Source organism: Pteronotus mesoamericanus, unplaced genomic scaffold, assembly GCF_021234165.1.
Source record: "Pteronotus mesoamericanus isolate MK-2021 breed Mesoamerican mustached bat unplaced genomic scaffold, CSHL_Meso_final scaffold_54, whole genome shotgun sequence".
NCBI classification, from domain to species: domain Eukaryota; kingdom Metazoa; phylum Chordata; class Mammalia; order Chiroptera; family Mormoopidae; genus Pteronotus; species Pteronotus mesoamericanus.
In genome coordinates, this window is record NW_026555321.1 from 8103050 (window position 1) to 8128495 (window position 25446).

Here is a 25446-nt window from a genome sequence, read left to right on the forward strand (position 1 = left end):
ACTGGGCACTTGACATGTGGCAGGGACTGAGCTAAATGGTTGGGAATACAGTTAAGAAGGAGACATCATCTCTGCAATACAGAAGTGTTAATAAGCATATGGACACTGGTGTGTGTGTGTGTGTGTGTGTGTGTGATGTGCTGATAGGCACTGGCCACAGTACTTGACTAGGGAAACTAGCCACGAGTTTCCAGTTTACCCCACTACTTTTCGCTCATTAAATACATGCTTTCCTTATGCCTCCATAATTTTATTTTTATTGAGTTTTGTTTTATATTAATCATTATGATTTAGGCTTATAGCATCAATCTTTCACCAGGTTTCAAAGTTACCTCTATGCACGAGGCAGTCAAACAAAAGATGAGCAATATATTTGCAGTAATTTGGATGTTTTAGCAATCAGCATTAACACCAAGCAGTTCTGTGCATGAAGGAATCATAAGATTTTGAATTCAGGTGCAATCACTGTCACTAAAATCCGGGTAAAATTGGATGTCTTACTTGAGGTGACAAATGTAGTAACTCAGTAAGATAGATTAGTGTTTTAGTGTGTGTTATGTTATTCAGTAGCAGAAAGCAGGGATCTCAGAGAACTGGAAATCACACAGTTATGTGTTTTTGTAACAGGGGTCTAGAATGTCATAAAATTGTAGGGGCAACAGAGGCTCAGCTAGATAAAAGGACTTACCAAGGCCACAGAGATGTTTGGTGGCAGAGCTAGGAAAAGGCTTCAGGTCTCCCAATTTCTAGCCTCTGCACTAGTGGTCAATCCTTGGCCATATTTTTCCAGACCCAGTGTATGCCCTTTAAATATAATTCTGATTCCTCCTTATTGGCCAGTTGGGTGCTCTAGGTGGTGGGTACCACCCCTGATCTGAGAATCCCCTGCCTTGACCACAGTAGGGAGATGCTGGGCTTCCTGTGGCTTGTTGCCTTTTTGGCCCTGGCTCAGGGGCTGTGGTTCCTCAGCTTCTCTAAGTCTTCCCAGAAAACTCTCAACTGAGTGAAATGGCATGAAATACGCTGTTCCCATTTCTGTCAACCCAGGGATGTGAAATGGGAACTCTACCGTGACTGTGGTGAAAAACAAAACTCTGACCCTGACCAGTGTGGCTCAGTTGGTTGGGTGTTATCCCACAGAGCAAAAGGTCACCAGTTCGATTCACAGTCAGGGCACATGCTTGGGCTGTGGGTTTGGTCCCTGGTTGGGGTGCATTTGCAAGTCAGCAGACCAATGTTTCTCTCTCACGTCAATGTTTCTCTCCCTCTCTTTCTCCCTTTCCCTCTCTGTAAGAATAAACAAATGAAAATATTTTTAAAAACAAACAAAAATCCCCTCAAACCTCTGGAGCTAGTTGGAAACCCCATCCTGTGTAGTGTTGCACTGAACATAGCATCTCAAACTGACACTCTAGTACCAAAACACAAGTGCACGTGATACAATAATATAATAAATAACGTTTTTGCAACCTAACAAGTGTTTTTGAAATATGTTGAGATGAAGTCTAACTTTCTTGTCTTACACTAAGATGATGGCACTTTTGGTATTGAAATGAACTTTGGAAAAAATGCTAGTGATAATAATTTATGCTACTAGATCTATGTGCTAGTAAACAAGAAATAGCAGATATTTTATTTAGTATTATCGTTTAATGAAATTAAAAGTTGGCAATATCATGTTTACGATCCCTTTTTTTTTCTGTTATTTGACTGTTTTCTTCCTAGATATGAAAGCCTGGGAATTTTTATTCTATTCTACCCAGAACATTTGGCAATTTATGCAGCCAGTGAGTGATGGAAGGAATAAAACTCTATCAAAGGGCATTTATATCACACTGATAACCAGGAAATAGTAACTTTCATTTGAAACACAACTTCATATTTTTGGATATGTCACCATAATTTGAGTGTTGTTCATGTTTTTTTATAAAGGGAGAAAAGGCATTAACACAAATAAAACCCATTTTGCTGAAGTGTTTTACGTCAAACTAGGCACTCAACACTATTTCTTAAGTAGTTACAATGCAAGGTGCTACGCCAACTGCACATTAAAGGTATATTGTTCTGACAGAGTTTTCCAAATAATTAATTTTCTGGCAGTGGTTCAGAAAGTCATTCCTTTGTGCCCACTGATAGGCATTTATGAGACTGAAGTTTGTTATGTGGTTGGGTGTCACCAAGAAATGATATTAAAGTAATTTTCCCCTACCCTACCTCTGTAGGGATTGAAATACCCATGTTCTAGGCCCCATTTTGAGGGAGAGGGCCTGATTCAACAGCTTATGTGTTTACTCCAATACTAAAAACATGGTGAAGATTGAGAAAGCAGGCTCTACTGACTGATTTTGAGTTTCCATTCAGCCACTTTCAGAATATGTCAGTAGTTTCTAACCTTCAGCAATTACTTAACCTCCCTGTGCCTCAGTTCCCTTCGATGCAAATAAGGATTAGCAGTCAACTCTTTGGGAATGGAAGAGTTTGATAATTAAAGGCAATAATACAGCGGGTCCTCAAATAGTATTGTTTTGTTCAAAGGTGTTTTGCTATAATGTTAATGGGGTAAAAAATTTATTACCAGTCCACGTGAACACTGAGGACACTGTCCATGTGGAGTTTGCAAATTCTCCCCATGTCTGTGTGGGCTTTTTCTGGAGACCCTGATTTCCTCCCACATCCTAAAGATGTGCTCATGAGGGGAACTGGCATATCTATACTGTCCCAGCCTGCGTCAGTGTCAGTGCATGACGCGCTCTGTGATGAAAGGGCGTCCTGTCTGGGGCTGGCCCTGAACTGCCAGAGGAGGCTCCAGCCACCCGTAACCTCAAACTGTAATAAATCATCATCTTATTTGTTTTTGATACTTGTTGTTATACATCTTTCTTAAATGGACATGTAACTCACATGTACTTCAATGTTTAATATTAGAATGGTTTTGGGTCTTTCTTTAGGAGTTTGGTGATGTTTTTGTGACCAGAGATATGCCACAGGGACTTAACCCACGTTTCCATCCATTAACTTATGGCAGTGATTTTCACCCTTTTTCATCTCCTGACATACATAACCTAATTACTAAAATTTTGCAGCACACCAAAAAGATGTATTATTTTTGCTGAGCTGACAAAAACAATAGGTATAATTTTGATTCATTCACACCAGACAGCTATTGTTGTGTTGGCTGTTGTCATTTTTTTTTTTAATTTGATAATCTAAAGGAAAAGAGGTCAGTGTCCCTGACTAAATACGCAGGTATTGAGTGTTCTAAAACTTATTGTGGCATATCAGTGTGCCACAGCACCCTGGTAGAAAATTGACTTACGGTTATGTTGGTTTCATTTTATACATTGTTTCACTTAAAGAAGCAGTTTCCAAAAACCAATCAACGCCCTTGAGTACAGTTCTGGTCAGCAGAGTCCTGGTTTGCCCGGAACTGAGGAGTCGGTCCTCAGGATGTGAGACTTTCATGCTGAAACTGGGAAAATCCAGGACAAGCCAGAAAGAGCCGACCACTCTACCTGTGAAGTACTTGTAACAGTATCTGGCACAGAGCACTCACTAAAATGTCAGCTCTCCCTTTAAGTGGTGTCCTTTTCACTCAAATGTGCAATGAATACTAATGCATTCATCTTCCACAGAATTAGTATGAAGTTGTAACCTAATAAATACTGCCCTTTCGTACACACAGAGGCAGAGAAGCAGGAACTCAACTGTTTACGTAAAGGTCCACAGCAAATCACTTTCTGCTCAGATGAATTGATCCTGACAGGACAGTGTTCTCTGGAAGTACGTCCCCTTTCCTGATCTCGGAGGTTCCATCCATTATTAGCACAATGACTCCTCTATTACATTTGGAAACTGGAGGAGCCTGCAAAAGTTCTCTGATAACCTCAATTCTAGTTCTTACTTGTACTGCTTACAGCTTTTCTCTGGTTTGTGGTCATGAAAGTATCCTTAAGGACACTTTATCCAATAAAGCACACAGGTAATCACAGCTTCACAAGTTCACTCTGTGACTGCGCCATGGTGCCATGTTGAGACACGCAGTGAATCAGTGAAACAGGTCAGCTCTCTGTCTCTAACTTGGTTGTTTTTGTAAGATTCCTGTGCAAGAATCTACAAGGGTCAATTTTTTAATGCAACAAGTTGCCTTAGTCGTCTTTGAAAACTCAGACACTGGGCCGCAATTACCAATAACCAAGGTCTCCATCTTGAATAATGAAGGCAACTGTGTTTATGTAGATCAAGTCTAGGAGGAAAGAATCATAGAACACCAGGGCTAGGAAGGGTTTGGGATAGTGTGTTGTAATATGCAATTTCAGCACAGAGCTAGAAATCATTGAATCAAATGACCACCAGCTTCACACAAAATGTCCAGATTGGGAGTAAATTAATTTCCATTTATAACAGGAAAGTTCTTCTAAGCATAATACCCACTCTGTGCCAGGCCCTATTTTAGTGTTTTTTTGTGTATTAACTCATTTATTTCTCTTAACAACCTTAAATGGGAGGTACCATTACCGTACCTATTTTATAGCTAGAGAAACTGAGGAACAGAGAAATATGTAACTTGTCCAAGGAAACACAGCTAATAAATGATATATTTGAGAGTGGAACTCAGAGTGGTCCTCAGAAGAATGTAATGAGAACAAGGATATCTGTGCTGAGAACTGGAAGAACAGGGTCTCTACATTTTCCAAGAAAGAGGTCACCCAAAACCAAGTTTGATATGCATCTGACTTTATACAGTGATCAGAGACTATTTCAATAATTGATAGTATTTAAGCATATGTGTCCCTGATTCTAACTTTAGTGTAATTATTTAAATAAATAAAAATCTCCAGTTAGCAAAAAAAACTTTAAAAAAATTGTTTAATACACTGAGGAAACATTTTTTTAATGTAAACTTTGTAAGAAAATTTAGTTCCTAAGAATTAATTCAACCTGAAACCTAACTTAACCTGTTCATTCATCAATGAAACCTGAGTGATATCAGAATACCATTAATTTATGCACATTGACTAGATTACTGTCTTAAACAGCTTTACTATATTCAAGAGCTAAAGTGTTTGTTATCACTTTGATTCTAAAACTTCCATTTCATTTTAAAAGGTATATTATTTTGCCATATTTATGCACTACAACTATAAATGGTTTTCAATTTGTTTTGCACTATATTTTAATTTTTATCTTTTAGATAGAAACCAGATTATATGTGTTTGTCTTGATACTGTGAGTGTTTATAGTAAAAATATACCACTACACAATAGATAGCCATAAGATTGCAAAACAGTATAAGATAATATAAGGTATCATGGTTATGTAGAGATAAAAAAGACAGGAATAATGTAAACACCAAAATATACTCTTTGCTTGAATGCACAACCCTTAAAAATGCAAGCAAACTCCACCTAATGTAGTCCTGTTATATAAATATGAGTGGCAATAAAGATTTTTTACATTGCATAAATGAATAACAATAACCAGTATTTATTAAGAGTTTAATATGTATCAGTCGCTAATAGACTCCGATGATAAATGACTCAACCAAGCTTCCACAACTAGTAAGTGGTTAACTAGAACTCACAACTGACAAAATTCTTTGCTGTTCTTGTGGTATGATGATACCTCCTTGCTTTTCTAAGTAAGGGATTTTAAATTGTGAACTTCCTAGTCTGTGATTATATTTTTAAACAGCTTTTAGAATGATGGAAATGTTTTATATCTTGATTGCTGTGCTGGCTACATAGGGGTATATGTTTGTCAAAATTCATCAAGTCCTACACTTAAAATGAATGTATTTAATTTTACTTCTCAACAGTGTTGATTTAAAAACTAAACAACAAATCTACTTACAACAATGCCAGGGGCATATTTACTATACAAAATAAAGTACTCATTTTTCAAGACACACCACAGTGTTAGAGATATAATGAATATAATAGATAAAAAGTAAGCAAATTTTTTTAAATGTTCTTTTAAGAATAAATTATAACTATAAGTTATTCTCCATTATATGATTAAATAACATATACAAACCATACTACTGCCAATTTTCAGATGAAATGCTGTCATTTTTAATATGATGAATATATGGATGCATATTTCCAAGGGCTATTTTCATGTGTGTTTTTCAACAGCCTCTTACATCTTTGCCCCAGAAGTCATTTGGTTGCAAAGAGAAATCTGTAGGAAAATTCCAAAGCCAAAATCTTTCAGTGAACACTATTCAATGAGCACAAATTACTTTGCATTGGGTATGGGATTAGCAGTCAGCAGCACATTGTGATCTGTTTGACAGCCAAAACTTCATGGCTCAGGCAAGAATAAATGGTTATTTTCTGTCTCAGTAGCAGTACTGAGTGAGTAAGCAAACTATTGATCCTTATTTAGTTTCTTAAATACATGTGACTCAAGTTATCCTGAGGCTTCCCTCCAAAACTCTCCTTGGAATCTACATAGTAAAAGAGCTTCATATTCAAAAAATATCTTCTACTTCAGTCGTACAGCTAGAATGTAGTATCTAAGATAAAATCCTGCTTCCTCTATCTCCCACTATGAACTCAAAATCTACCCTGGAACAAGTTTTATGATATAAGTCCAGTAAAATCATTTTTATATTACTGATGAATATAGGCTTATTCAGTCATTAAATATTTATCAGTTACTATGTAAACTCCTGGAACTGTGCTAGGCATTGATGTATAAAAATGAACAAGAAAAATCTACTGTCCTCGAAAGCTTACAGTTAAGAAAGGAGAGAGGGAGAAGAGAGAAAGAATTTAAAGAAACCGTGATAGAGATAGAAATAGATAGAAAGTGATAGAGACAGAGATAGAACAAGAGATAGATAAGAGAGACAAAAGGATAGGGAAGAAGGGAAGGGGGCGGGGGAGGAGAGAGAGAATGAATAAATCAGAAAATCAGTGGGAAAATTTTTAGAAAAGATAACTATTTAAATAGAGTTTGGGCACAAAGGATAGACAGGCATTTCCACTTGGAAGGACTGTCAGGTAATGAGCTTGAAGAAAGGCCCACCAAGTGGTTCAGATTTTACCCCTCTGCAAAGCCTACCCTGGTCAAGTTTGCCCATGACCTTAATGTTGCCACATCCAAGTGTAACTTTCATGTCAGTACCTTTCTTAACTTCTCAATAGCATTCAACACACTTGATTTTTTTTTGCCTTCTCAAGATACTTTCTTCTTCCAGCTTCTATAATATCACATTCTTCTGCTTCTTTGGATTTCCTCTACCTCATTGGTTATTGCTTTACAAACACTTTTGGCTTCTCCCCATCTCCGAACCTCAGAATGTTGAGTAATATAACTGCTTTTCTTTTCTTGCTACATACACACCCTATATATAAATCATAATTAAGAGAGGAAACTATTAAACCAAACTCCTTAGTTTAAACACTGGACTTGACAATTACTAGTTGGGTAACTTTGGGAAAGTACTTAACTTTTTTGTGTCATTAATTTTTCATCTTTAAAATAGGGAGTTCTCATGAGGTGTAAATTATTTAACACATGTTTTATGAAGTACTTACATGTAAAATACTTAGAATAATGTTTAGCACATATGAGGCACTATATTACTGTATCAGTAGGATGTGATTAAATGTCATTTATAATGCTTAATTATTCCCATTCTATATATCAATATTTTAATCTAAACTCTGCTTTGAAAACCAGTCATAAATCAAACTGCCAACTTGCATCTGACTTTAGATGTCAAAGAGGATCTAAAATATAACAATACTGAGAACTCTTGATTTATCTCCACCCAAAATTGCTTCTTCCACAATCCTCCTTATTTTATTAAAAGACTCTATACTCTCTGAATATTAAATCTAAAATTGGAGAATTATCCCAAATTTCTCTTTCACTTAGCCTTATTGCATGTTTAATTCATCATAATTTCTGTCAAAACTAACTCCAAAACATAGCCTGAACCCATCACTACTAACCTCCTCTACCATCTGATCCCACTCCAAGCCACGCCCATCTCCTTCCTGGACTTCCTGAAGGGCCTGTTTGCTCATTTGCTGCCCTCTCTCATACCCCGCCCCCCCTAAAATCCACTCTTTACACAATAGCAAGCATAACTTTTTTAAAAAAGAAATAAATTAGGAAAAAGTCCAATCTTCATAATTGGCTAACTAAACTTTGCTGATCAGTCCTGGCATAACATTTTTTTTTAAATCATCTCAATGTCGCCTCCCAGTCTTTACATACAACCTCCTTTTTATGGCATTTGAACCTTTTAATGGCATATCCTTATGTTATCTTTTTAAATTATTCATTCCTTCATCTATTGTCTCTCCCCATTAGAATGAAAATTCTATGCAGGGACTTAACAGTCCTTCAGCTATCTGCAGTGCTTGGCAAATAGATGACATTCAATAAATATCTTTAAATAAATAAGCAAATAAACTGTGGCAGTTGTGAAACAGAAGAGATGTTGGATATCATAAACACCAAGTAATTGAAATCCATGCACCTTGGAAACTGTTTCTAGGTTGGGGAAAAGCGTGACTCCAAGTTGTTGTGGGTTTTTTTGTTTGTTGTGGCTTTTTTTTTCCTTTCTTTTCCATGACTGGATAGATAATGTGCCATTCACAGACAAAGAAAACATTGAAAAAGAAACGATTCCAATAATGGTTCTTTTAGGACATTGAGTTTGATAGTTCTTAAGAATCAAACTTGGAATTGTCTAGGGAATAATGAAAGATGGATCTAGGACTCGAGGAAACATATCTGCATGGGGTAGAGATATAGATTTAATAATCATCAGAATAGTTGGAATTATTTAAGTAGAGAAGTAGAGAAGAGAGTTTGTGGAGTGAGAAGAGAGAAGGTCAACACTCTGGAAAACACCAAAATATTCCACAGGCAAATAGAGGAAAATAAGTTGAAAAAAAGAATCTACAAAAGCTAGGAGGAGACCCAGAAAAGAGTGACAGGATAGCCAAGGAGGAAGAAAGTTCAGAGAATAAAGGAGAGGTCAACAGGGTCAAGTAATGGAGAGATAAATAAGAACCAAAAAAGTAGCTGGACCTGGCAATTAGAAGATCACTAGGCACTCTGAAAACTAACATGCCATCTGAACTTGCCAGAGACCTGCCCTTGAACCCCAAATCCCTCAAAATTACAGGCACACAGCAAATCTGCCAGAAATCCAACTTTTCGCAGGTCTCTAGGACTTGACTTGTCACATCCAGGGAGAGCTGATCATACCCTTCCCCAAACCCCCTTTTTGTGTGTGTGCGACCACCAACATAGTTACCTAAGGTAACTGGTACTCTCAATGATTTCATTTTTATTTATCTCATCCATTTCTAGGATAAATATGAAAATGTTTTATTAGTTATTGGCAATTTAAATAAATAGATTTTCAAAACTCATGGACATTCAGCAGAATCTTCTTCACCCAAAGTAGTGAAAATAATGAATGAATGGTCAATGAATCAATGGGACAATAATCTGTAGGATGCCCTCAAGTAAGGCTGATTATTTTTATGAGTCAATAGATTTATATTTACTAGAGTATAGTTAGTATATATATATATGTGTGTGTGTGTGTGTGTGTGTATGTATGTGTGTGTGTATATATATATATATGGAGAGAGAGAGTTTACTGACATGAGTCAAAATAGGGTTTCTTGCTTAATAATCAATTAATGCAAACATTAAAAAGTGAAATGTTGAAGAAATATTTGGCTTATGAAAATCATGTGAAGAAGGAAAATGAGATCCTTCTAAGCACACTCTTAAAGCAATTTTGGAGACCCATTCTGGGGCTTGATTTTTCACATATAAATCTACATATCCAATTTTGTAATCAGAAAGTCCAGTTCATTCTAAAATTATCTTAATAAAATTTATTTTTAAGTCTTATGGTTAATTCAAATCAAATTAGTGACTCCTATGAAATTTCCTGATTCTAAGAAAATCAGACTAAGGAAGTTAAGACAACGGATAAAATTATGTTTTCCAATTAGCATGGGCAGCATGTGCTCAAGGGGTTTGCAAACTTTGTCCCATATTAAAATAACCTAAGCAAGCTTTTAAAATTTTCAGTGTCTAAGCTGACCCCCTACCAGTTAAATCAGACTCCTTGGGAGTGAAATTCAGGCATCAGTATTTTTTAAAGCTCCTCAAGGGATTCTCATGAGCCACCACGGATTTGAGAACTCGTGACTTATGCTACTCTTGTTCTCATTAAATGAATGTTTTAATGGATATGAATAAGGGCTTTGAAGTCAGAGCCGGGTTTTGAATCCTGGTGGCTGTGTAAATTTGGACAAAACTCTTAACCCTTTGAGCTTCAATTTACTCAACTATTACTCGGTAATTATCTTCCCCACTTCATAGGGTTGTTTTGAGCATTAAATAAGGTAATATAAAATCTTAGCTGAGTACATTGTACGTAATACTTATATAATAAATGCTGTAAATAATATATATACATTAAAATTTATTATTAGGTATTTCTTAGTGACAAACTATGTCTGGTTTACGATATATACTTGGCAAATATAATTGTACCCAAGTCTGAATTCATATATGTATCCAAGTATCAGCTGTATGCTGACTCAATAAATTCAGACATGTAGTTTGGGCCTTAAAAGCACTCTCTCATTTAAATTACACAAAGGCAAGGTTCAAAGATCCTCAAATTCACTTTCTACTCACACCTGCCACCACAGAGATTTATGACACCTCAAAAGCAGCTGCGTAATTTGAGTCCGACTTGCAGAAGAAAGCTCCTAATAAATTTCCTCGGGTCTTATTAGAGGGAACTTTTAAATCTTCAATGACACAGTAAGAAAGAGCTCAAAAAATTTCCAGTCATATTTTTCTTATTTACTCAGTTACTTGAGAGTGCATGATGACTTGTTTTTCTTTAGTTGTATCTGAACAGTTTGACAGATTACTGTGACAAGGTTACTTTTAAATTGATAAAAGGTTTGATTGTGTTGGTGCATTTGTCAAAACTGTCTGACACCACGTATAATGGATTCTGCACTCGGGGGGCCGGATGGCACTTGAATCAGCTCCTCAGCTATTCAGCGTTCAGTGCTCACCTTAACAAGGCGTCCAAAAGGTTTGGGTAAAAAGTGTGGAGATTAGCTTGGGCAGACCCTCAGCTCTGGAGTGCAAACACTCCCACTTTGTTCTCCTGTTTCACTGTGGGCATTTCTCCTCTCTTGTTAAATGTTAAAGTGATATTTAGAGCTTCATTTTAAAAGGAGCAATGCTAGGGCGTCAGAGCTTGAGGAAGGAGAACATTTACAGAGAAAAATGAAAGGCAAGGTAGCTGACTTCCTGGTCTGGCGATGACTAGAAATAGGTGTGCACCTACCCAAGAGTGTCCCTCCTTTGCCTTCATTCTGCTTCCAGCGGCCTTAGCAGCAGCATGTTCACTTTGTAACAGAAGAACCATTCATTCTGTACCTGCATAAGGTTGTTATTAGCTCCAGATTAGTTAATTAGTGCAAGTGGGGGCAATGTCCAGCCAGGGCTTTCTGAAAGCATCACATCTGTTAAAACTTGTAAGTCATGCGGATGATTAGATAAAAGGTATTGTTCACATGGAAAATATAAACACATTAATGATTTTTATTTCCATTTAAAATTCAGTCCATTATGTTAAATGTGTGGTTTTAGTTTTTAAGGACAATTTCAATGTCTTTCAAGGGTACGTTTACAATCATATAATAGGTTTCCAACTTCTTTGAGAGAGGAAATATAGCTTAATATGTGAAAAATAATTATACCATGAAAATTTTATTGGGTCCAAAAGTGTTGCAATGCTCTCTCTTTATTAAGGAAAATAAATTTTTCCCCACTTACAACTTATATCTCCTCTTCTTGAAGCAAGAATAAAAGATACACACACACATACATATGTGTATATATATGTAATCTAACTATTGCACTCATAGTCTCCAACCGATAACCTATAACGTGAACATAATTGTATAATCAATTGGAATTTTAGTTTTTATTATACAGTAGGTCCTTGAAACCATAGGTTGGAACTGCATGGGTCCACTTGTATATGGAATTTTTTGCAATAAATATATTGGAAAATTTTTTTGAGATTTTTTTACTACCACTGAAGCAGTCATATCAATTACAGTAGACTATCAAAAAGCAATCATACTACTATTTCTTGGTCATCAATGCATGAATAATTACACCTGTAACTAAATATGAATTGTTTCACATTATCTTTTAATTTTTGATGTCTAGTGTTAGTTAAACACATAACATCTACAGTGTTTTGTATAATGGATGACAATATTGCTGTAGATAATGACAGATAGTTTATCTAGTAAACAGATGACAAACTTATGGTATTAACAGATAAAGTACTATAAATGTGTTTTCTCTTTTGTATGATTTTCTTAACAATATTTTCTTCTGTCTAGTTATGGTACGAATAAAGTATATAATGCATATAACATACAAAATATATGTTAATTGAATGTTATTGGTAAGGCTTCTGGTCACAGTAGGCTATTAGTAGTTAAGTTTGGGGGGGAAGTCAAAAGTTATATGTGGATATTTGACTGCATAGGGGGTCAGTGTCCCTAACTCTCATGTTGCTCAGGGGTCCACTGCATTTGCCTTAGTGCTTTCAACATTGCAGACATTGAATGTTTAATCATATATTGGTGACACACACATGACTAAGAAAAAAAGACTAAAAATCAATAATTTGTGTTCTCTTTTGTGCTACTTCACTGGTTTGGGAGTCCATTTGGTTAACCGTCTCTCAAGTCATCGCTTCTTAATAGAAAAATAAATGCACGTGAAAAAAAAAAGACATCTTTCACCATACATAATTTTTCCACCAGCATAATTATTCGTCCTCATGCTGGCTTCTCTGACCATAAATTATTCTTCTTCCAGATCGCTTTTCACCTATTCCTACTCTGTTTGTTCCTTGATTTCCTTCATGGGATCCTCTCTTTCCACTCTGCCGTTGGAGTTATCTTCTTGAAACAAATTCTGAATATGCTACCTTTCCGTTTGTGACAATTCAGTGATTTTCTCCATTGCTCTTAGAATTTAAAAAAAGCTCTTCGCACAATACACAAAGAGATCATCACCTTATTCCCCTCCATGTTTCCAGCTCATACTGCCTCATACTCCAACTCCATCTATCTGCTAAAGCCACAATGGCTTTGTTTTTAATCTTTTATCTTGCTATGCTCCCTCCAGCCACTGGTTCTACACTCATGAAGTTCCCTCTGCCTGGAATGTTCTTCCCTTCCTTCCTTCCTTGGTTAAACCAATTTCTCCTTCTGATCTTAGCTCCACTGTCACTTCCTCAGAGATCCCTTTGCTCATTGCCCTATCTAGGTATAATCCCATGTTATAGAGACTCCTAGTTCCATGCTCATTTATTGCATTTATAGTTTCAGTTTTATATCAAATCATGTGATTATTTAACTGATGAACTATTTTGCCTAAGGGAATATAAGTTCTGCTAAAGCAAGGCCAGTATCTGGCATACAACAGAGGTACTCTGTAACTATTTCTTGGTTGAGAATACAATAAAGTTCCTTGAGATTTCTCAAGATGAAGACATTACAGGGTATTTCCTACAAGACACATAATGTAATGTATTCATTCGAAACATAGGTATAACTAGAGATTTTCTATGGAGTGAAGTCATTCTTCATGTCTAGTATTTTTTCAGTCTTGTCTTCATTTCTTTTACTTTACTTGCAATCCAAACATAGGAGCTTTGGTGATGAATGTGAAAGGAATACCTAACAGAATTTGCTCTCAGGTTATTCATTGTGAAATAATGCAATTGCTTTCCTTTAATATCATTTTCTTGCTGTGCATTTGCTATTAATATGGATATTGCATTTAAATTCCAGATAATTTGATATATCTGTATGCCCTTTTTTGTATATCTCTATTTTCTATCATTTCATTACTATGGATATAAGCAAGTATTGCATCTTCTATATTATAAGATAATATTAACTCTAAAATGCTTATAATTTCATAGAGATAAACATGGAAAATTGATCCTGATAGCAAGTTCATTTAAACCAACAAATATCTGTTTTGTAGATGCAATTAAAGAGTTGGATGAGAGATCAAAATGCAAAACGATTTGCACTTCAGAAGACTGCTAATGTAAAGTAGTAGTAAGCATGTGAGAGACCAATACCACCAGAGAGAAAACAGGATTTTACACATGACCTGAACTAGTCTTGTACAAACAGCATCCCTAGCCATCAGAGCATATTCATGTAGCTGTATCTATTTCGGGTATAGCCCCAACAACTCTGCAAAAGGAGCCTGGTGAAAAACATAAATGGTGGCCCAGAGCAGGTTTTATTACTAACTAATGGGGGCCTCAATAAAATATCAGAATTTTAAGATAAAAGAAATGGAAAAAATTATCAAGTTCCAATAGATTATTTTGTACATGGGGGAAACCAAAGTTAAGAAGGGACACATCATTTGTCTATGTCCACTACCCAGTTGACAAAACAGCCAGGACTGAAACTGAGATCTTAGTGCACCACTATTTCTACTACATTCCCATTGTCTGATCACACTAGTTCTGTAAGATTCTGTAGGAAAACAAATCTAAGCAATAAACCTCGGGTCTAGACCACATCAGTAGCTGGAGAACCCATAAACATTTTTATAATAACAATAGTAGGGGCCACATTTTATTAGCTAGCAAAAATTAATATGAACAAGTAACCATTACCCTCTGTGCACTTAGCATTCTTTAAATTTCTCTAATGCACCTAAGAAACATTAACAAAACTTCTTTTCTCAAAAATAATGTTTCCATGTCATTTAATCTCTTTCCTAAATTAAAATGCCAATACGGGCTTTTAGGTAATAATTTTCATTTATACATTTCTGGCAACATTTTCTTCTACAGAAATGGACACTGATATAGAATTTCATAGTATAATGCTCTATCAGTGGTATGTTTATTAAACTAGCTCCCTACAAAAGAAAAAAAAAGAGAGAGAGAAAAGTTTTAAAAAGCACTGATTCGTAGGGCTCCCTTATTCCTGTGACATAAATACTCCCACTATGGCCAACTTTAAAATATTAAGTTTGTAACAAATCGCTGACAGGATTTCGGAATATTTAACAATGGGCTCAAGTGCACTCATCAGAGGCAGCACCAGCATACCACCAATAGTGCAGGTGACCTCCTCTTATAAGAGGAAACTGAGGCTCAGAAAGAGTCAATGATCGGCCTCAAGGTCATAGAGTAGCTGTACAGGCTGTCATACACAGAAGTCAAACTCAACGACCTTCACATATTAAGTGAAACTTTATGCATTAGGAACAGTCGGTCAGTGATCTTCATATTATTGTAGAGAGAAGTGCATCCCCCAAATCCACGGATATCAACAACACCACAGAGCCTGTGAGAAATGGATATGCTTTGGCTCCACCTGAGATGTAGTGAATCATAATCTCCTGGGCCCCAGAAATCTGTGTTTCGATGAGTGCTCTGACTAGTAAAGAGCAATTGGGAAACAGTCTTTCTGTGCCATCCAATATATTTTTATGAATGAGATTCATATACAAAACAAAGTTAATAGCTACCCTTCTTTTTCACATCAGATTTCATTACTGGAGATACTTCATTTGAAACTTCTAACATAAAGTCTATAATCTTTCACATTTTCCAAGACCTTATTTTTAAAAGTGGTTTAGATTTTTCTAACAGCAAGAACAACAACAAAAGTGAGTGATTTACCTTTTAATTCTCAACCTCTACATTTTATAGACCAAAATCTACCATATTCACATCTTAGCCAAGGCATATTTTGTCCTTTTTTTTCAAAACTGCTTCTAAAAAATTTTTTTCAGTGTCCCCACCCTAATCCACTTACTGCCTAGTCAACTGGTTATATAGTTACATATTTGTGTTTTGGTTTATCTGCCACTTCCTGTTGTTTTGATGTTTGTTCCCAATCTTAAAAACCAGAACAAAGGCAAATAAATACTGTCTGCTTTGTTTTCCTCTTCCAATATTTTAGAGGTTGGAAAACTTACAAAATAAATATCCTCTCAACCTTCTTGTAAAAGCATTGCAAAAGAGAAAAAGAAAACTTGAGTAATATTTTCCCCTAATTTAAAAATACCCAGCTAAGGCACAAATAACAAATAGCTATGCTGATATTACTTTGCAAATCATCGGGCAACAATCCAAAAATACAGATCTATGATTCTTACTTCATTATCCATTATTAATTATATTTGGAGGGTAAATTTAAATAGGTTTAATTTATGTTCACAGAAATGAGAGAGTTAAAAATACATGTTGGTAGGTAAGAGAATAATGAAACCATTTTGGGACGGCATTTAATCACTACCTTATTTCCTAGAAAATATAAAGCTACTTAGCAGTTCTTGGCCTCGGTGGAAAATAGTTTTACTGAACTTAGAAGTAGATATCTTCAAGGAAACTAGAGAATTTGCCTTATAATTCTCCAAATACCTGGTTCCCATCAAACTGATATTTACCAAAAACTGTCCAGGAAAGCTTTGCAACACAGGAGATAACCACCCTGAAATCTACCACATCTTCTGAGTTTTTGAGATTTCCTCCACTAATATTTCAGGAAAAAAAGCAGCTTTTCTTCACACAATTCATCACTGACTCCATCAGCCACAAGGTGTGAGGCTCAATTCAATGCTTGTCCATCATCCTCCTGGTTAATACATGCATATCAGCCAGTCCACCCATGTATATCTGCTCAAGAACCTCCATTTTTCCACCATGAAATAAACAAATTTCATTTCCTAAAGTAAGCTGGACTTAGATCTCAAATTTAAATCCCATTCACACAACAGAGTCTTCCTCACTGAGATCCCAATGAATGGGAGTATTGGGTACAAGAATCAAGTGCTGTGTGGTCTGAGCCCAGGTGGGCGAGCATCTGGGTTAGAAACGGCGCAGAGAGCAGAAGGGCACTTACGGTTGGCACAGCTTGATTAGGTCCTGGTCAGTGGTGCCTGGTGGAAGGCCTCGAATGTACAGGTTGGTTTTACTCAACTGTTCCCCGCTGCTGTTGTTGCTGCTGTTGTTGCTGCTGCTGTTTGTGCTGGGGCTGGGAGGAGCCATGGGGTGGGGAGCTGGTGCATAGGACTGCTGGAAACAGAAAAGGCTGTTACTGGAAAAACAAAGCCAGCACCTTGTCCCAGGCCAGCAGAGCACCTCGAAAGCAATGCAAACGTCTCGGCCTGTCCAATCCACACATGCACACACACACTTCTATATATCACTGCTCTGTGGACTTCTGAGAACATCTGACGCTTTCTCCCCTCTCTGGCCCTGTATTCAGATCAGCAAAGCCTGCCATACATGGGACAAAGAGAAGTGCCCAGGTGCCCCTGACAGTAGCCTATGGCTTCTGAGCGTGTCCACGGTGGTTTTCCTTAGGCCTGTACGGTAGCATGTTATCTCCCTCTTTGACAAAAGAACGCAGCTCACTCTTGACACCAAAGCTCTGCCCAGTGCACCTTTAATAGCCGGGCACCTTTGGTTTGCCTCTAATTTTTGTTGCTCCTTTTCTCCAAAGCAACTTCTTCAGATTGTTTCCTCAGCATTACTCCAGCAATTCCTCCTCTATCCCCGGTTGGGGTGCATACTCATAAAAGAACTAACCAATGAATGCATATGTGGAACAACAAATCAATGTCTCTGTCCCTCTGTCTCAAATCAATTTAAAAAAAGAAATCACTCTGTAAATAGTGATTCTATTAATAAACAAGTGAATGAATCTAGCTCATCTCTTCCCCCTTTCCCGAACCTGCTGCTTCGTGGTGAAAAACACTTTGTTAGCAAGACTTGGCCACCATTTTCCTCACTGCACAGTCAAGATTTCCTTCATTTTACCTTAATCCAGGGTTTCAACCTAGGGGCTATTGACAACGTGGATAGGGTAATTATTTGTTGTTGGGGGTGTTCTGTTCATCATAGTGTGGCAGCAGCATCTTTGGCCTTTACCACCATTCTCTAGTAGTACCCATCACCCAGTTGTGACAACCAAAAAATGTCTGTACACACTGCTAAAGTCCTCTGGGAATAAAATCTCCCCCAGTAGAGAGTTACTTCTCTAACCTGCCACACTATGTTATGATACAGTTGGAATAATAAAATGACCTCCAGCAACTTGGAATATACAATATGAGGATCTTTATAATTATACATGGCAAAACTAGTAGATATATTACTTATACTTTATTTCTTTTCCACACAGGCATCTCTTCCAAAGTTCTAAAATTACACTGACTGGGTTGGAGTCCCTGGAGTCTCTTATTGGCTGTGTGACCTTCAGATGGTGCCTTAACCTCTCTGAGACTCAACATTCTCATTAATGTAAGGAAGATAAAAATAGTACTCTCCTATGTCATAGGGTGTTTACCAAAACTCAATGAGCCAATGCAAACAAAATAGTTCCTGGAAATTAGTGAGTACACAATAAATGTTAACAGTAATAAAAATGTAATAATAATAATAATAATAAAAATAATGATAACATTTTTCATTCATATTTGTATTGCCAGTGACATTAGTCTATATAACTATCCCAGTTATTCTCAACCATAACCCAGAATGCTACCTAAAGACACAATAAACATACTCATCAGATTCCAGTGGGGACATTTTTGGCTGAGTTTTGACCTAAAGATGTGTTAGCTGTTTTACCAGCGAGTAGGTGCTTAATAAATACTTAGGCTGCATGATGTACAATAAAAACTGAATTAACACAGCCTTTAACCCACACAAGAGGCCACGTTTTAGCAGTATCCAGCCTTGTTTCCTTCTATAACAGCCTGTTTAACATGTATTTCCAGGATTTCAGATTTGTCCCAGTCCATATTTCCAACTAAAACAGAGCCTCTTACATGCAGTTTGTCTAAGTGCATCTCCTATCTGCTCTCATCTCCCAATTTCCCACACCAGCCACCCATCGCAACTATCCCATTTTTCTTCCATGTCACTGTCATTCTTCCAGCCTCTGTGCTAAAAACTTTGGTGTTAGCTTCATCTCTTCCCTAATCCTAAATCTCAGAATACAGTCAGCTACCAAAATCTCTGAGAGGTTTCTAGAATCATCCTTTCCTCTGAATTCCCACTTTTTCTTTCCCAGCATCTGAACCACCTCCTATATAAAGGGCTTCAAGCTTCCTACTGGCTTCCCTTTCCTCAAGCCTTCCTCTTATTAACTGCTGAAGAAGACAGAATAGTCAAACGCCAACAGAGTGGCCGAGGTGTGTTAGGCATGTTGTTTAAGAAAGGGGGAGGTAACAGGGCAGAAATGCCAGGAGTGAAACCCAGAGCCTCCAACCCCCTTCTTTGAAATAAACATTTTCTCAACTATATCTTTAGTATTAATTTGTTACCAACATTTTTGATGTAGGGTATTAAAATGAATTAGTCAGGTCAATATTTTCTGTTCCCAGTAGTTGAATAAAATGGCATATATTCATTGTCTTTTGGAATTTAATATCTGCCTAAAGATTCTTGGCTGGTATGAAAAGCCGTTCCTTCTTGACCTAAGAATTCTATTTCGTTCCTGAGATACCCTCTAACCCTTAAGCTCTACCTTTTCATAAACCCTGCACTTAGTAGGTGTTCAATATGTCCAGGCTGAAGTAGCATCCTGGTGTTTGTGTCTTGCAAGAGGACAGATGGAATATATCTTTTACTTCCCATGTGCCTCGTTCTCTTAAATTTCCCAGGGCTTTTTTTTTTCCCCTTCTTTTTACCACTTTCACCTCCCCTCCCTCTAAATTCTTTGAATTCCATTCTGTACTCAGGCTTCTTTTAAAATAAGGCTTTGTTTAAAGCAGTTGTTCCTACTGTCTAGCCTTTTAAACCACCGGAGAGCCAGAAAAATGTCTGTAGCTTTATAGATCACAGATCAGATGGACCAGTTCAGACTGGGCCCTTGACTGATCAAATAAGAAAGCACCAACTACAGGATGATCAATAGGTGTTTACTTAATTCTTTTGTTTTCCCTCAGGGGTCTTTGTGAGCATTTTACATAACTGGAACACCAGTTAGTAAATTGCACGGTGCCTGAAACAATAAATGTGCCCTGCAAAGGGCCCAATGTATTCACTGGGAAAAAAAAATTTAAACAAAACAGTCAGAAGCAAATCAAAGCTGGAATGAGTAGCAGGGACTTGGGCGCATGGAAACAAGGTATGTAATTTATAAATAAGAGGTAGAAGCACCAGACTGCTGTGGAGAAAGGATGTATTTCAAAAGCCCTTTGAAAAACTACAGAAAGGTGGTTTTTTCTATATCATATTCTTGTTTGTGAGTTCTAGAAATTCTGCTGAAAGAAGTAGAATTTCTCAGTGTTATTGAACCAATTAATCCATAGATTTTAAGACCCAGTGCTGACACTCTCCCTAATTCTTAGTATTTCATTTATGCATTGACGATGCACTGAATGATTCAGGTAGTAGTCTGCGTTGTAGATCATTCTTTGATTTTGAGACTTATAAATTCCTTCCTCTCCACCCATTTTCAAAATACACATCTTTTAATCAACAAAACATTGGCTGAATGTTCCGGGAATGTCTGACAAATGCACAGGCTGAAATGAATTAATTTGTGAAAAGCAAAAGAGATTTTGTATGCTCTGGCTGCCAAAGACAAATGACTAAAAACTACAGCATCTTTAAAAAATAAGAAGAAAAAAAAAAGAGCATCAATAATCTTTACGGGTTAATAGTTCACAGCAGCCACTTTCCTGATTAAAAGTGGTTAAATGTGACTGATTCCTTTCTCAATTCCTTGTCTTTAAATGAACTTGGAATTTTATCATTGATTAGCTCTTAAATCAGTTTGAGGTACTGAGGAAGAACTTTAAAAATGTTAGTAAAAAAGTATTTTCCTTCAGATGAAATTGACTTTGCTACATGGCTCAGAGTCACGCTTTATAAATCCTGTTGAGGAGCAGGGAGGACTTACAGTTTGGAGTTCCTGAACACTCTAACACTGAGCTGCAACAGGGTAGGGGTTGCTATGAATTCACAATGTCAGTGGTTAAAACCAGTAAAAAAGGCAGATTTTCAAAAGAAGGGCTTGGGATGGCACTTGATTGAAGAAGGGAGATAGAAGACTTCTCTTGAAACTGCATACGCTTGGCAAACATGCAGGCTTTACATAGATGTTTATTCACAGTGGAATGGCTGGGAGGGTCTGTGTGGGATTATGGGATGGGGGCTAAAGCTTTCTTAGCCACATGTTGGAGCTGCTGAATCCGTGGATTAGTATCAGCGTCCTCTTTAGGAGGTTAAGTAAAATGACGTGGCATCCAGTTTTGAAGATGTTATTTTTAAGATAAAAATTCTAATAATCATAGGTGTAACACTTAATGTGTGCTTGCTAAGCATCGTATATGTTGTTCCCCTAACAGCCCAATGAGGAAAATGATACCCATCTTAGTTTACAAACGAGAAAACTGAGGCACAGAAAGGGCAATTGGCCTTCTCAAGGTCACGAGGTTGGAGTCCCCATTTAAACTGAGGGAGTCTCACTCCAGAAGCCATGCAGTCCCCACCACACTACAGAATGTCACCTCTTAACTATATGGGCGCCAATAAACCCAGCCAGCCGTGCTGCAGTGAGCCCTGCAGGGTGGCACCGGCAGGAGCTCTGGTGAGCCCCGTGTAAGGGCAGAGATAGGAATGATGATGATAAACAACACACAGTCAAAAGGAAGGTTAACAAGCTCTTTCCCTCTATCAGAATTTAAATAAGGTCAATCTTAAAATTTAATTTCAAAGGGGAATGACCATCAGAAGCAAGCATGTTATGAGTTTTTCAAACAATGACAAACTAGTGGGGTTCATTTGTCAAGATTCATGGTTTGTTATTTAATAACAGGAAAATGAACTGGCTTGTAGATCATCCTAAACAGCTGATTCATTTAGTGTGCTTTGTTAATAGGCCTCATTTTTCAAGTTTGAAAAGTGAATCAACCGGGTCCTCCTACATTCTTGTAAAATATGTGGCTTGTATGTGTAGGCTTGGAGGGAGGTTCATTGTACAACTTTTCACCCCCTATGTGTTTTGGAGGTGAACTACAGAAGGATGTGGCCTGCGTTTTTGTTTAACAGAAAACATTTGGTACATCCAATACATGTTGTTCGAACACCAATAGAGTAAAGTAACTCATTAAAAATTATGTTTTATACAATGTCTAACTACATTAGAGGAACCACTGTCTAAAGACAGGGCTGTAATATTTATACACTAGCCAGATCATTTTAAACCATGGCTCTCAACTCCGGCACTACTGACATTTTGGACAGAATGATTCTTTGCTGTGGGAGGCTGTCCTGTGCATTGTAGCATCTTTTACAGAACCCCTGTCTTCTACCACTAGATGCCAGTTGTACTACCTGCTCACAATTAAAATGTCTCCAGATATTGCCAACTGCCCCCTAAGGGGGTGAAATTGCCTCTGATTGAGGATCACAGCTTTAAACAGATCTAGCCACTCTCTTTGAAGGACAATACAGTACCCTCATTGAATAATGACACTAACCCCATCTCCTAGAAGCAACTCCATTGAAAAATCCCACTACCTAACCAAAGTTCAAGTTCTTATCCATAAGTGCATATGGTATCACCACCCCACACCTCCACCCTGTGCAATTAAAACGTCGATATGCCACATTCCATTAGCAAGCAGAACAGGCCTGAAACCATACTTTGTCTTCTGATTGAAAACATAGCTCTTTTACAAAGAGAATTTAAAATATTTTTTGCATGCAATCCCCCTTGGCTGGGAATCACAGAGCCTTGATGCCAAACTGCAGTCAATTCTATTGCCAGCATCTGGTTGCTGGCAGGATCCTGAAGCAGTTGGTCTGGTGGTTTTGGAGTAGCCTTGGACTGCATCACGCAGCAGTCTGTTTTGCTGATGGGCTCCCCAATTTGTTTTTATTCATCTTCAGTGCAATAGAATTTGTACTCTTTCATCCATTCAAGGGTAAAGCCCTGGATAAAGTCTCTCAGGGGATTGACATGCCAACTCTTTCACTATCCAAAAATGAATATAAACCACATTCCTGTCTTAAATCATACATTATTTAGCCTGCACGTACACATGTAATCCATTGCTTGGTGGATAACGCTGCTGCGGGCTATTGGATTCCTCTCCCAGACAGTGTAATTTCCACATGACCTTGCTTCTGCAGACCTCTCCTCTAGTATCAACACAACATGAGAGGGTGGACATGGAAAAAACTGTGGCAATCACTGGAGTGTCTATAATAGCCTCAAATGAGTGTGAATATGAATATTGTCCATGCAAGCAATAACAAATGCAGCTAAATTAATATCTAAGGCAAGCCATGCAATTTTAGCTAGACTTTCATCAACCACATACATTATCACTTTGCAATTTTATACTAGGCAATTGCCTCTCCATTATGTAGAATATGACTATAGAAAACAATTGTTTCAATTACGCCTTTTATAATAGAGTTTGGTAAAAACCTGCCCCACTTCTCTCTTGCTACCCACAGCTCGGATATGGAAATGAGCAATAAAGGACAAAATTCTGCACAAAAGGCAATCATTTGCACATTCGCTGCCAACTGGTCTAGGTAATAGCTGCTGTCAGCAGTGGTAATACGGTGTTTGAGAGCCCCAGATTGTCCACTGAGAACCTTGCTTTGCCACTAACTAGGCACTTAAACCTCCAGTCATAAGAAAGAGAGAGATTATGATGATCTCACCTCACAGGACTGTTGTGAGGCTTTACCACATAAATGACACATAAAATACTTAGTGCACTGCCTGGCACAGAGTCAATATCCAATAAATATTTTTTGTTCCTATCAATTGCATCAACATCATCATGAGGCAGATCCTTACAATAAACATTTGTTCTCTCAGTCCTAGCTGGAACAACTTACCTTTCAGGGGGAGCTACGAGAGTTAATCATTTATTGTTTTTAAGCATGGGAGTCACTCTGCTTCAGATGAAACCATGTCATTAGAACTGTGGTTTGCCATTCTCATCAAGAACCAAAAAAGCAATAACTAAGCAGTGATGAAACAATCATTGTGGATGGAATGGCTAATTAGTTTCAAGGTATTTACAAATCACTGCCGGGTTTTTATTAAAATTCTGTTAGGATAAGATTCACTTTTGCTCTAAATCTTAGTTTTGAAGACCTCAGCAGATTGCATAATTACACATTGCTCTGTACTATTTACAAATAGGCTTAATCTGAAGGCATTGAATTCCATTCAGAGGTTTAGATATTAAGTGACATTTTCAAATGCATGTACTTAAAAACGCAAGTTAGTTATTATTCATTTTAAGCACTGATAAACCAATTTCATTAATACATTCACAAGCTAGAGAAAGGGGGCTGCTATAAATGATGCCAATAGCCTTTTATAAAGATTGCTCAGTTTTCCAAATGCCAGTGCCATCTGGTCTTTGCCTAACCCTTCCTCATTTGACCAACTCTTGATCTCGTTAAAGAAAAACAAAAAGCACACTTCAAAATGTGAGGTGCTTGTGGCATTAGTTTAAACAGTCAGATCTATATTTTGAAAATAAACCAAACAGTTCATGATTCCAATATTGATAATTATTGGTTGTTCCTGAAAAAAGAAAAATCCAAAAAGCCATGATTGGTTCCCTAGGTGTAGATTACCATGTCTGCTACCACTATACCACTATAACAAAGTAATTGTTAGACTTCTCCAGAAGTACCACAATTGGCTGCAATCCCTGTATAGGACTTCTACTTTGTTTGTCCCAGGAATACCTGCAGCTGTGTCCAGACTTTTGGTGTCTCTCGGCCACATTGGAAGAAGAAGAGTTGCTTTGGGCCATACATTAAATACATTGCAACACGTAATCACACACACAAAAAAATCTCATAATGTTTTAAGTAAATTTACAGTTTTGTGTTGGGCCACATTCATAGCCATCTTGTGCCACATGTTGGACACTCCTGAGAGATCCACTCAAATGCCTGCTTTACAATGGGCTAGAATCATTGGGAAAAGGATGCCAACCTAGAACAAGTCACTATGAACTGTTTGTGGAAATCTCTGGGCCACTGGGTCAGCATCTGAATTCAGAATGCAATCAGAAATAAAGAAGAGATCTTGTGAAAAGTAAAACAATTATGCTTGAGTTGCATTCTTGTACCTTATAAGATATGTTTACTTAAATTTTTTAATTTGTTTTGTTTTCCCGTAATCTCTATTGACTCTCTTCCTCATTATTTTATAATCTTCTATATTTCACAGTCCAATATAATCTTTATTTCCTTAAAATTATAATCAGTAATATCGTCAACAATTAATTTCCCTAGCTTCATCAGGTATGCTGACCTGAAAAGAATGGAGACCAATAGGTGTATCTTAAAAAATA

At 37.2% G+C, this 25446-nt stretch overlaps 1 protein-coding gene across 8 annotated transcripts in view; it reads right to left on the reverse strand.

Moving 5' to 3' along the window:
* RBMS3 (RNA binding motif single stranded interacting protein 3) overlaps window positions 1-25446 on the reverse strand; it is a 1181733-nt gene that overhangs the window by 444762 nt on the left and 711525 nt on the right. For 6 of the 8 annotated variants that reach the window (XM_054595674.1, XM_054595670.1, XM_054595673.1 and 3 more), the window contains one exon: window positions 16992-17164. In XM_054595674.1, coding sequence (XP_054451649.1) covers window positions 16992-17164 — 173 coding nt within the window. The remainder of the gene's footprint in view (window positions 1-16991; window positions 17165-25446) is intronic. The other 2 variants (XM_054595672.1, XM_054595677.1) reach the window with 1 other exon arrangement.